Below are 12500 nucleotides of genomic sequence, written 5' to 3'. Positions count from 1 at the left end.
GGTAACATTCTGAATAATTTCCGTGTATTCATGCTCCAGTAGTATATATAATGAACTATCTATACTTTATTAATTTCCTGCAATGTTCTGAGCAACTCTGTTAATCTAAAAATCCAAGTTACAAAATACTTGGAAATATGAAATGCCACATAAGGATGGACATAACATAAATGCCGCTGAACATTCAACAAATTTAAAAAGGAAACTTTCAGCATGCTCTTGCAAACTGAACCTTAAAGTCCGCTTAAAATTTCTTTCAAGTATATGGATACAGTAGAAAGAAGTAGGACAAATGTTGTGAATTTTGACATTTTTTGAAAATTTTTGTCACAGCAGCAACTAGAACAACAGTTTTGTATTGATCTTTAAGGTATGTACCTATCAACCAGTAGGCCTATTTCACCAATAAAAACAGCAACTACATTAACTTTATTATCTTCTTTGATTCAAACTGGGTTTAATCTTACATAAAACTTACGTTGCTTCCTTCTGAGTGCCATGTGCAGATTGAGATGATTTAAAATTTTGTTTTCGCTCACAGGTTTATTGTAGGAAAATAGTTCTGATGGACGAAAATTATGTATCTGGATATTGAACAAATTTGAACTGAAAATAAGATGTATCTGCTTGACCAGCAGTAATAATTATTTGCTCTTTGACATGATGTACATATCATGATATTGTGTAACAAAAGTTTCTCTTACACCTGTAGTACATTTTACACTAAAAAACAGAAATAAAAACTAAATGTATTTAGAACACACTTACACCTTAAAAGTTTGTAACATCGTCTGGCAACATTTTAATTAAATGTTACTAGTTTAGTATCACATCAAAAACAACATTCTTAAGTAGTGTAAGCAATGAGCGCACACAGCGAGTCAGTTTATCACAGAAAAAAAAAAAAGTCAAATATAGTCAGTTCATGCGTTTTGAAAGTTGATAGACAAGAGCCTGTTCCAACTTTTTCACTTCACAACACTTGAAACTAATTTTAAGACGGGGAGAAACAGAGGAAATGATATTAACTTCTATGCATTGCAGGCTCAAATGTGTGTGCATAACACACATTTCAAACAAAAAGTTACCATTCATGCAGCAAAGAAAATGTGAATACATGTCCAAACTATCACCACATTAAGGTACAGAAACTAAATGTCTTCTCTTGGATTGTACTTTCACCACAACATTAAGTAAAACCTCTTGTTAATCTGACATTTTAATCCACTTACTAATTAAAGTTGAGATTTCTTACAAGCACCATTTATCAATCCTCCATTTGAAAAAATTTATTACAAAAATACACGAGTTGACAGCAAAACTCCCAACTTTCAGAAAGAAAATCTTTCGTCTCCCTTAAATTCACAGTACTTGCATAATTTTTACTTCATAATCAGAACTGACCTGCCACAGAAATTCTGGAGTGTGTATTCTTGTGACACTCAAATGTTTAAACAAATTACTGTTCTGCAAACATTGAGGTACATCTATTTTTAGTGACAAAACAAAAATTGAAAATAATTTTACAAGTTGTCAGTTCTTAATTAAAGGCAATCCATGCTAGTGTCTTTAATACAATAGAATGGTCATGTATTTAACAACTAAATAAATTTCTTTCCGCAGTCTTATTTAAATGCTTAATTTCATTTTATTCACTGCTTCAGCGCAGACTGCTGAGCCACCTCTGGCTTCAAACAAGGGTTAAGTCTTCGCAGTTTTAGTTACCTGAAAAAGAACACAATTTTTTAATATATTTGACACTGAGTAAAGAACTCAAATAGAATGAATTTAGTCCACCACCACATGCTCTTCATACAATGTTAAGTTACAAATTACTACTTACTTTGGACAGTAACTGCTCTGGGAGGCGTACTATTTGCAATTGGAGCTGGTGTCTGTTGCATGTTGGTTGAGCTGTTTCTATTGCGGTTAGCTCCTAGTATCCCAGATCCTTGGCCTCTGAAGTTGTTGCGGTACTGACCTCTGTAACCACCTCTGTTGTAATAACCACGACCTCTAAATCCACCTCGGCGTGCTGATGCTACTCCAAATGTTTCAGAGTTCAGCTTACGTTCTGTCCTCCAATCTGTTCTTTGTGAACGCCTGAAACAATTTTTTTTTTCAAATTTAGCAACACAAATGTAATTGTGACTTACTTGCTGGGCAAGCAACACTCACACAGCTATTCCATTTCACAACAGTTCAATAAATGTTGCCATGACATCAGACAGCCTAAAAGAAGAAATACTAACCTCATTCTCACTAAAGGTGGGTCATTTATCTTTGCATCAGAGTGGCCTGCACTTTAACATTTCCCAATCTATCCTCTCTTTCCCAACCGAGGAACTTTTAATCCCTAAAGCTGGGTTCGTGTCAGTTTTACTTGTATACATATACAGCAGTATTGCAGTTTTGTTTCCTGATGGAAAGTCCTAGCCAGAGGTTAATCCATAATCTCATCAAAATGTTAACACACTTTATTTTAATGCAAGACTCATTGTCTTTCGCCACAGGGTTATTAGAATCTCTTCTGAAAGTATTCCTTCTACCTCACCACCTTCTGTTTCCGACATTTAATTTTTTTATCTCTTTCATTCAAACATTATTGTCGAAGAATATGTATAGGTCATTGGCCATGAAACCTTACTGTAACTTACTCTAGTCAGAATATGATTAAGTGCAGAATTAATTAACTGGTAAGGAGATCCACTTCATTTTATCCAAATTCACTGATATACCTAACCTCATTCACTACTGTGATCAGTTTATTAACACACACTATCTGATGAAAAGTATCTGATATCAGAAGAAATAGATCTGTCTGTATACAAAGATGTGAGACTGTTGTGCTGGCAGCAGAGCAGCAGTAACAGCTGAATGTTTCCAGTAAGAGAGCTCGGTGACTTCGAAGGTGGACTGGTTGTTGTGTCACATGAGTAACAAATCCATCAGGGATGTTTTAATCCTTCAAAAGCTGTCCAAGAGAACAATTTGTGATTTCACTTAAAGTGTGAAAGTTAAGAAAAACACAGCTAAACAAAGACCAGGCAGGCTTCATGTACTGATGGACATGGACTGTTAAGCATTGCTGAGGGTGCTTGTAAAAACCTGCATGAAGTTAGTGGACAGAATCAGCCTACTTCCGAAGGGCTACTAACAGTCCAGCTATTAACTGTGCATGGGGAGTTACAACAAATCTGGTACAATGATCAAGTAACTCTTCTGTACGTTACACATTTCTTTAGTCTGTACGGCGTGTAAGCCGACAAGGAAAAAAATGTCAATTTTTACAGGATTTCCTGTGTAAAAATACACCTTTTCCACAGTGAACACACATTTTCTCTGTGTTCAGTGACAGCATACTTTCACTCGGGACTGTAGAACTTGTCAATCATTGAATGGTTAATGTCCTATACACTGGCGTGTAACTTCCCAGCATTTTGCAATACGGAAACAAAGAAAAGGACATTTTGGAAAGATCTTTGATGTGCAGCAACATGTACGCTGCACGTTTTCGTATTATGAAATTATATCTTCCAATTCCAGGAAACACGGCACATTAGTTTCCGAAGCACTGAAATCGAGGTTGCAATGTGCTTTTGTGAGCCAATCATAGCTCATGTCATGTGATCTTGCCAGCCAATGACAGCAGACATTCAGAGCATAGGACACATGATCTCAGCCAAATAGTATAATCACTTAAGTATTGTTAACACAAAAATAGGGAAAGTTAATGGTTTAAATTAAGCTCAGCTTTCACATATAATGTTGGTCATTTTTTGCATGTGTTATGCTTGACGATACATCACGTCAATGTGCAAGTAAAATCTTAAATAATGACAAATGTCTGGTCTTCTGGGCTCTACATTTTTCTAAGTGGCTGGTCCTCAAAATTTTGTCAGAGTGAAACAAAATGTGATTTAACAAATTCATCACACCTTCTCACACTTAACATATTTCATCTTGCATAAAATGAAATTTAAGTAAGGCTTTTCAAACCACCATTCACAACATTTCCTGCAACCTGTTAGAAATAGGTTCACATTTCAGAATTTGCCAGACTGCAGCAAATACCAGACGCTACTGCACACATGCAGGTACGATGACGTTACTCTGTATGTTTGTACATATGAAGCAGTAAGAGCTCTTACATTATGTCATAAAATAGACAGGACGTTAGAGGCTACTCCAAGAGCATCATAATTTCATAAACCACACTAAAATGCATAATTCAGTTTGAAGTGCACATTTATATGTCCAAATTCACTATGAAGTAGGCTTCAACCAGATATTAAGCTTTTGGTTTTTGGGATGTAAAATTACTTTGAGTATCAGTACTCTATTATCTAATGTTGGTTCTTTATTATAGCATAAAGCTGTATGTGCCACAAGAAGAAAGTTTGCACTTAAAATTCAACAAACCATTGAAAATAGCCATTAGTGTGGAATAGAAAACTTCGTTTCAAATAAACTGACTGCCTCAACACGAAAAGATCAGTAGAAGTCAAATTTATTTAGCAAACCGACAAAAATAACCTCTTTATTCTGCAAGGCAATTAATGCTCGAGTGTCAAAAATGTGGAAATAAAATAAAACCAAGAAACAAATTTTAGCCTTTCATAATTATGTGAATGTATTTTAAATCACTCGCTAGTGCCCAGCAACAGAAATACATTTTGTTTTCATTTGATGTGAGAGGTTGAAATAAAGAGGAAAGAGCAAAAATCACTAAACGTGAATTCTCATAATGTGGAGACTGTACCCCCTTTCCACTACAACTCTGACTGCTCTGTGTATGCGCAGGTCTGGCAGGTTGGGTGAACCAAGAAAATTTTTCCGGGTTGCATCTGGCAGCTTATTGCTACTGGAAATACAGTTAATAGCCACACTTCAAGTAACCAGGAACAGGAGAAGGTACTGCTCATACACATCTACGCATACACATAAGCCCACTGGCAACAGCTGAAAAACCTAATGTAAACAATTGTTATGTCACACTCCTCAGAAGGAGGTTGCTGTTATGAAGCATTGTACTGTCTTCGTCATAAAGCCTTTGGCACATTGTGCTGTTGGCAGAAGCTCATGTGTGCACTGTTTTTGTTGTAAATGGCACATTTCCTTTGCAACTTAGGTTTTATTTTGTTTTCTCTCTGGTTTGTTACATTGCTGCAGTATTATTCTGCAGTAGTGGGAAACCGTAATATTCTTTGTTAGAGTATCAGTTTTTACCAGTCAAAATAAAAAAATAACCAAAAACTCAAACACCAAAAAATTCCCACAATTCTAATAAGTTGAAGAGGGTTTTCCCAGTTTTCTCCCAGATTTCCCAGGGCATGTAAACCCAGTTTAATTAGTGTCAAGAGTGATGGTGGATGATTCCAAGAAAGTTATCTGGAGTGATAAATGACATTATAAACTGTGGCAATGAAAGGGTTCGAGTTTGGCAAATGCCTGGAGAATATTACCCCCCGTCGTGTGTAGTGCAAACAGTGCAGTACATGAGGTGATTATGTTACAGTATGGAGTGTTTCTTGCAGTCAGGGTGTGGTTCTTTTGTTGCGCTTAAGGGAACACTGAATGTGAAAGGATAAAATCACATTATACAACACTGTGTACTGCACACGATCTAGAACAGTTCAGAGACAACTGCATGAGCATGCACCCTGTTGAAGCAGCATCTGTGAGGCAACAGTTTGTGGACAATAATATTCCTGCCACGAACTGGCTCCCCAATAGTCCAGATCTGAGCCCAATGCAGTAACTTTTGAATGACTGGATTGAGGGGCTTAAAGAAACGAAGTTACAAGTTGCTTCTTTCAAAGAAACTATTGACAATAATCTGAAATCCACATTTCAGTAAAAGGGCGTTATCAAATATAGAGTAATACAACAACTTTCGAGTCAGAATAGAATTATCTTTACATCTTACTTAGAATACATAATTGTATTTTCAATCACTAACACAACTCACTTTTTTATCTGATAAAAGTCACACAAAAAATTGGTGTAAGTGAGACAGTTTAAACTTTCTTTAAGCAGCTCCTGAAAGTTTGGTTTCCAACCAGTTGAAACACAACTAATGTCACTCCGATTTCAGCTGACTGCAGTGTTTTGCTTTCATGATGGCTGGTGTGAAGAATCTAGGCTTCCATAGGAATGCAGATGAGAACTGTAAGGATTCCTTTGCCACTCCCGGATAAATACAAAGGAAACTGGCCCAAAACTCTTCCAAGCCCTATTCCTTTCAGCACTCTAATCACATTTCAATTGGACTACAGCCTCTTATTTCATTAACAGGTGTATGCACATTAATTGTTATGAGTGAGCTTGGTAATAGATGTGAACCTAACAGTTGGTACTCCATCAGTGTAAATTCTAACTCTGTCCAAAAAGAAACTATTTTTAACAAAAAAATCATTAACAATAGGAAATAGATCAAAACCTTCTGAGGTTGCTTTTAAGTTTTTAGGAAACTATAGTCCTTCCACTGTTTTCTTCTTGTCCACAAATTGGCATTATACTATGAAATGACGTCATTGAGCTGTGTCAGTAGAACTGTCACACTGCAAAGCAAGAAACTGAGACCTCAGTCTTAACCAGCAACTCTCTCACATTCTGGGCCATTTCTTCAAACCTATATTGTATACTGTTGTTTGGAAGAGTTCTCATCTGCTTTCATTATATTTTTCAAAAAATTTTGGCTGCTTTAAGAATGGAAGGTTTGATTAACATCTCACCAACAGCAGGTAGCTTTGTTTTCATGTTATAAGAGAACTTAGTATGATTGTTTAGCAACTTGCGTTTGAAGGACCTAATGGAGTCTAATTTCATGTGATTTAAAGGATTTATTTCCCAACGAAAGCTTTACGTTTAGTTTTCAATTGAAGGTGAGCTGCATTACTCAAGACATGAAACAACACACTGTAGGAATCAAATAATTACTTTTTCAATCAACATAAATTGCTACCCAAGATTCATGTATTATTCTTGAATGAGAATATGTTCATTATATCTTCTTTCTTTAGGAGCTAATTTTAATCATTGTAAAAAACCAATAAAAATATTTATGTCTACAGAGCAGAAGTAGTATAATACTGTTACATATGCAGATTTCAGACTGAAGGAGGCCTTTTCAACAAAACTTGTGATACGTTACACGAAGCTGATGCTGCCAACCGTAAAACAAAATGTGCTCAATAACTATAGTAAGAACAAGACTTTTTACTGGTCAGACCACATGCTTCTGTTTTCATCTGAGCTGTCTGCACCTCTAACACAGGGGAATCTTATCTGCAGAGTTAAGTATGGGGTGTAGCATCTGTATGATGGTCCCCTTGACACCTTCACAATACTGGCCAAGTTACTGTATTTACCTGAGTATAAGGTGATCCTGAATATAGGACAACTTCCCTTTTCTGAGGAGACTCCTTCAGAAAAATTTAACATTCTGACTAATCAAAATTACAATCTTTTATTGACCTAAGCTATCTGCCTAAGAAGTTACCATTACACCTATTCTAAAATTAGGCCATTTATTGGTTATCTATGTTTTGATAATAAAAGGAGAAAAATAAATAGTTTACATTAATTTTTATCTTCACTGCCTCTTGTTTAGCCTGTCACCTGTAGAACCACTCTTGTTAATCGTCATCGCCGTCATCCTAATAGGGCACGGTTGAACTTATCTTCATAGTTTCTTCCATGTATGTTGCAATTCTATTTTTACACATAGCGGATTTCACTTCTATACTAACATGGGACTGTTAGAATTTCTTTTGTTACAAAAACACATTTTCTGCCTGTTACTATCTCATGGGCTGTGTGGAAACAGCAGCTGACACACCCCATATATTTTACATCATACCTCACAGTGAGTATCGACAACATTGCTGTGTGAAACACTGAAGTACACCACTGGTTCCTGTCTACACTTACCTCCTGCAGAAATGTACACTATTGCTGCGTATTTGGCAAATTTTGAAGTCAATTTGATTCAGAGTACAATGTAGTAGTAGTAGTAGCAGTAGTAGTAGTAGTAGCAGGAGGAGGAGGAGGAGGAGGAGGAGGACAGTATATAGCTTGGTAAGGTGTGTGAGGAATGAAGTAATGGGTTTGGAGTCTTGAGGGCATTGAGAGAGGTAGTGTCCGACAGCAGGAAGACCATGGGCATGAGGGATATTGGTGTATTCGGAAATGGCATGAACAGTGAGGTAAAGAGGTGGGGATGGCAAGAAAAAGTGATTGAAGTAGTAGATGTGAGAGACAGTTTCAGGCAACTTCTTGGAGTAGTTCGTCAATAGGAGTGGAAATTCTTTCAGTGGGAGCACAATACACAGTTAGAATTGTGTATCTAAGACTGTTGACTTAGTGGATTTTGGGGACCATGCAGAAGGTCGGTGTGCAGGGTGTCGTTGGGCTGAGGAGAGGGAGTTGGGAGAGGCTCTGGAATGGGCCTAAGGATTCCAGAAGAGATTGCAGGTTATAGTGAATTGTGGAATGGGATCATGTCACCATACTTTGCCACTCCCCACTGGCTTAAGTACCTGTGCACCATATGCCTCACCCACACACATGCCTGTGCACCATATGCCTCACCCACACACATGCCATCACTCCCTCCCACATTCCCAGCCAGCAAACCAGCTGCCTCACTCCAGATTACTAGCTAGTCACCTCGATCCCTCCCTTGCCTCCATCCCCATCCCTCACCCCATCCAAACTGCTGAACTGCAATCCCAGCACCTAGCATCCAGCTGGAAATGTACATACCTGTATTCTAGCTCGACAAAGGATTTATTCCTAAACCTATTTGTTTTCTTTATCTTTTTTATGTGCCCATCAATGACTCGACACTGTCGGGCTAGTGGTCTTCTCTCTTACAATTTTTGCATCAATATAGAAGACCATATAATGAGTTGTTGTAGTTATGGACAATTTTCTCAATATGAATATCAGTACGTTTTATATTAATGAAATTCTGACTATCATTTGCAGATTGCAAAAACAATATGTAAAAATTAAACTTTTATCAACTGCACTGGAAGTAGACAGCAGAGGTGGAAGAAGACTGCACCAGAAGTATTGAGAGTGGGGTGTTTATGAGCAGGCAACTAATATGAAAGGAATGGAATGTGAAGTATCAGACTAACTCCTCAGGTATTCTGTTACTGTAGAACAGAACTAAAGCTGTGCAAAATTCTAGTCCAGATTATCTCAATTGTACATTTACAGGTTCTTCACAATTTTCCTGCGTGCTGTGGCTTGAAGAGTTTAATTTTAATGTAAAGACTCTTTGAGAAAGCCAGAACTAGTTTAGGAAACATTCTACCAGTTACAACATTTTCATAAATTGCAACTTCAATTAAGAATTGGAGAGAGGAATGGAATATTTAATAAATGTAATGGATCTTCACTTGTCTTTGAAGTGATCATACATGTAGTAGTAGTAGTAGTAGTAGTAGTAGTAGTAGTAGTATATGTGGCACTTTAGACCGGTGTTAGCTTTCTAACTGAACATTGCTGCATGAATGAAATATTTAGGGATTTACATATGGAGAGGGAGGAATGTTACAAAAGGGCACAAACAGCAATGTTAATTCTTTAAGCATTCTGCTGCTGTAGATGCAAACACTCCAAACACTCTTTAGCCTGTTTTTGAGCACTGCATGTTTTTGGTTGCTCCTGAAGTCAAATTGTAGAAGTAATTTAAGAAATTTCTCCCTTGCACTGATAATCAGGTTCTCCAAATTGTCCTACTAGGTTTTAAGGAAGATATCTATTAGAATGTGTTTCATATTCAAGAGCTACCTGAAGAAAGGCAAATGTGGCATTTTGTCAGAGAGGTCATTGTAAAAGCTCCATGGCTGAGTGCCTCTGGACTATACCGAGAGCAGGTATCATTTTAAACTTGATAATGTTACTTTTAGAACTGCCTATAGTTAATCTGTTACCCTCCACCACACACTGTCAGGTGGCTTGCAGAGTATGGATGTAGATGTAGATTAACTTACCCTTTACTTCTCTCTACTGCTTCACAGCTTATATTGTCGAAGAAAGACTTTGATCGGTCATAATACACTTCATGTTCTTCTTCAGTCTCACCTTCACCAATTCCAGTCTCATTTCCAGAATCATCTTTCTTTTCTGCATCACCATTCGCTTTTCCATCACCTGCAATGACAGGTTCTGAATCTGCTGTAACATTTACAATTTCATATTTCAGCAGATTTTTCTACAGAACACTACCTGTCACACTCTTAGTTGGTTCTGAAACTATCATAGTTAAGCAAAGCATTTCAAAATTTTAAAAATAAGAAAAACACACACACACACACACACACACACACACACACACACACACACACAAAGCATTCACAGGCATATCTAAGAACTAATTTTAACAAACAAGAGAACTGAATACAAGCTTTTTGTTACATGAAATAAAGTATACAGCATAAATAAATTCAACTGAAGAAAAATAGCTAAGAAGCATTTAAATATTTAATAAAACTAGACAAAACTACAACAATAGTGGCATCCTGTAAATGGATCTTTTGTCAGGCATCAGCAATGAAAAGTATGTAGTACCTATCTGGAACTCTTCCAGCAATTTTTATTACATGAGTATAGTAGATCTTTAAAAACCAGTTTAATGCGTGTTAATTCTGAACAGAACACACATTTTACTCTTCCCATGCTCATTTTGCCCAAGTTTAGGTTCATAATTTTTGTATGGGGGTTTCTTAATTCAACTTATATACTGAACTCACAGTAACAAAACTGTAAATTTCTCACTAGCCATATCAATTTTATTATTCTAAAAACCTTAAAATTTGCTCCTGCAATACTAAATTAATTTATTTTCACCATATTAGTGAAATAAAATATCTTGCCAACATTCCTCCCCAAATTCAGAAAACAAAGTGGAATTCAGGTATTGTAAAGTGTCACTGTTGAGTTCACTAGCTTACATCCCTTTCACTGTAATTTTCTTCAGCTTCTTTCCCTTGGAGAGTCTTAATTTTTCGTTTTATCATTAATATTAAAATTCTGAAGATTTCATTTCTCTCCTACCCAAACCTCACAGCTCATATGCTGGGTTGTGTCTTAAGTTAGTTTGATTTGCTCACACGTACCATATGTAGTGCCAAAACACCCTGCACCTGCTGTGCCCCCAGGATAACAGCTGCCTAACTGCCCCTACAGCATAGAGATCCACAACCTGACTTGACACTGGATATGTCCGTTTGTGTGTAGGCCTGACATTCAATGGAACAGCGTGATGGTGTTTACAAGCTATGGTAAGCAAGAAGGATAAAATTCCCAACATCTTATGTTGTTTTACTATCATAAGGGGAAAATTGCCTACAATGCCAGAAGATGATTTGTGCTGTATACATGAACAATGCAGTAACAGCTCAATCATGCCAAACGTTGTACAGTCAATTTCGAGCTGGTAATTTCCCCCTAAACAGACAAACCTCTATTTGGATGGCCAGTGGTTACGGACATAGTACAGCTTAATGACATGACAATGCTCCATGAATGGCAGCGTGGGCGTTGGCAATGGAGCTCTTTCACTCTTGCTACCGTAGCCAGGAATTTCAGGAAGCTGGGTTACATAAATACTTGCAACGTATGGGTTTCTCGTGAACTGAGTGAAGCGAATTTGATTTAGTGTGTGTTATCTGTAACTCCTTAAGGAGACAATCAGAATGCTTCTTTCCTTGAACACCTGGTAACGTGATGGGAAGTGGATTATGTACAACACTGTTCAGATGAGTAAATCAAGGCACAAAACAGGGCAGCCACCACTATCAGTTCCTAATTCAGGACTGCACCTGAGGTAAGATTTGCCATCCATCTGGCGAGATTGTGGAGGCATCCTGTACTTCGAACTTCTTCCGAATGAGATTATCACTTCCGAGAAACACAGCTCACAATTTTATCGTCTCAAGGCGGCCACTGATAAATGACCAGACTTTAAACGTTATGTCCTTAACACAACACCACACCACACACCTCTATAGTGACCTGCATTCTTTTGAGTGGGATGTGCTACCCCAAAAATTGTACTCACCAGACACTGCCCCATCCCAGTCATCTTTTCTGCTCCTGACAGTACTTCCTAAATGGTAAACACATCACCTCAAAGGACACACACATTTTGAAAAAATGATGTTTATAAGCTCCCTGAGAAATGGCAACATATAGTCTATAACAATGGTGTTGGTTTGTTTACAAAACCAATCTACTTTATTTAGTTACATTGTGCAAGACCTTGGGTGTGATGTGAGTAAGCAGACAGGCCTAGAATAATCTGTTGTAGCTGTGCTGTGGAGAGTTAGGTTCTAGGGCATCTTTGTGACTGCACTATAATACAAAGCAAATTAACTTATGAGACAACCCAATAGTAATATTCACACTCAGATGCCTGCTAATGTATGTACATAATGATTTGATTGTTTAGTTGAAGGTAAGGAATGAAACAACGAAGTTAT

The 12500-nt window shown here is 37.3% G+C and overlaps 1 protein-coding gene across 1 annotated transcript in view; it reads right to left on the bottom strand.

Annotated features, from left to right (window-relative positions):
• The window catches only part of LOC126252433 (platelet binding protein GspB-like), a 105621-nt gene that overhangs the window by 22482 nt on the left and 70639 nt on the right, over nt 1-12500 (bottom strand). The window contains exons 8-9 of the mRNA XM_049953325.1: nt 10011-10231; nt 1844-2103 (exon numbers count right to left, since the gene is read on the bottom strand). Coding sequence (XP_049809282.1) covers nt 1844-2103; nt 10011-10231 — 481 coding nt within the window. The remainder of the gene's footprint in view (nt 1-1843; nt 2104-10010; nt 10232-12500) is intronic.

Source organism: Schistocerca nitens, chromosome 4, assembly GCF_023898315.1.
Source record: "Schistocerca nitens isolate TAMUIC-IGC-003100 chromosome 4, iqSchNite1.1, whole genome shotgun sequence".
NCBI classification, from domain to species: Eukaryota; Metazoa; Arthropoda; class Insecta; order Orthoptera; family Acrididae; genus Schistocerca; species Schistocerca nitens.
The sequence above is the reverse complement of the archived record's forward strand: the minus strand, read 5'-3'. Positions and strand labels throughout refer to the sequence as shown.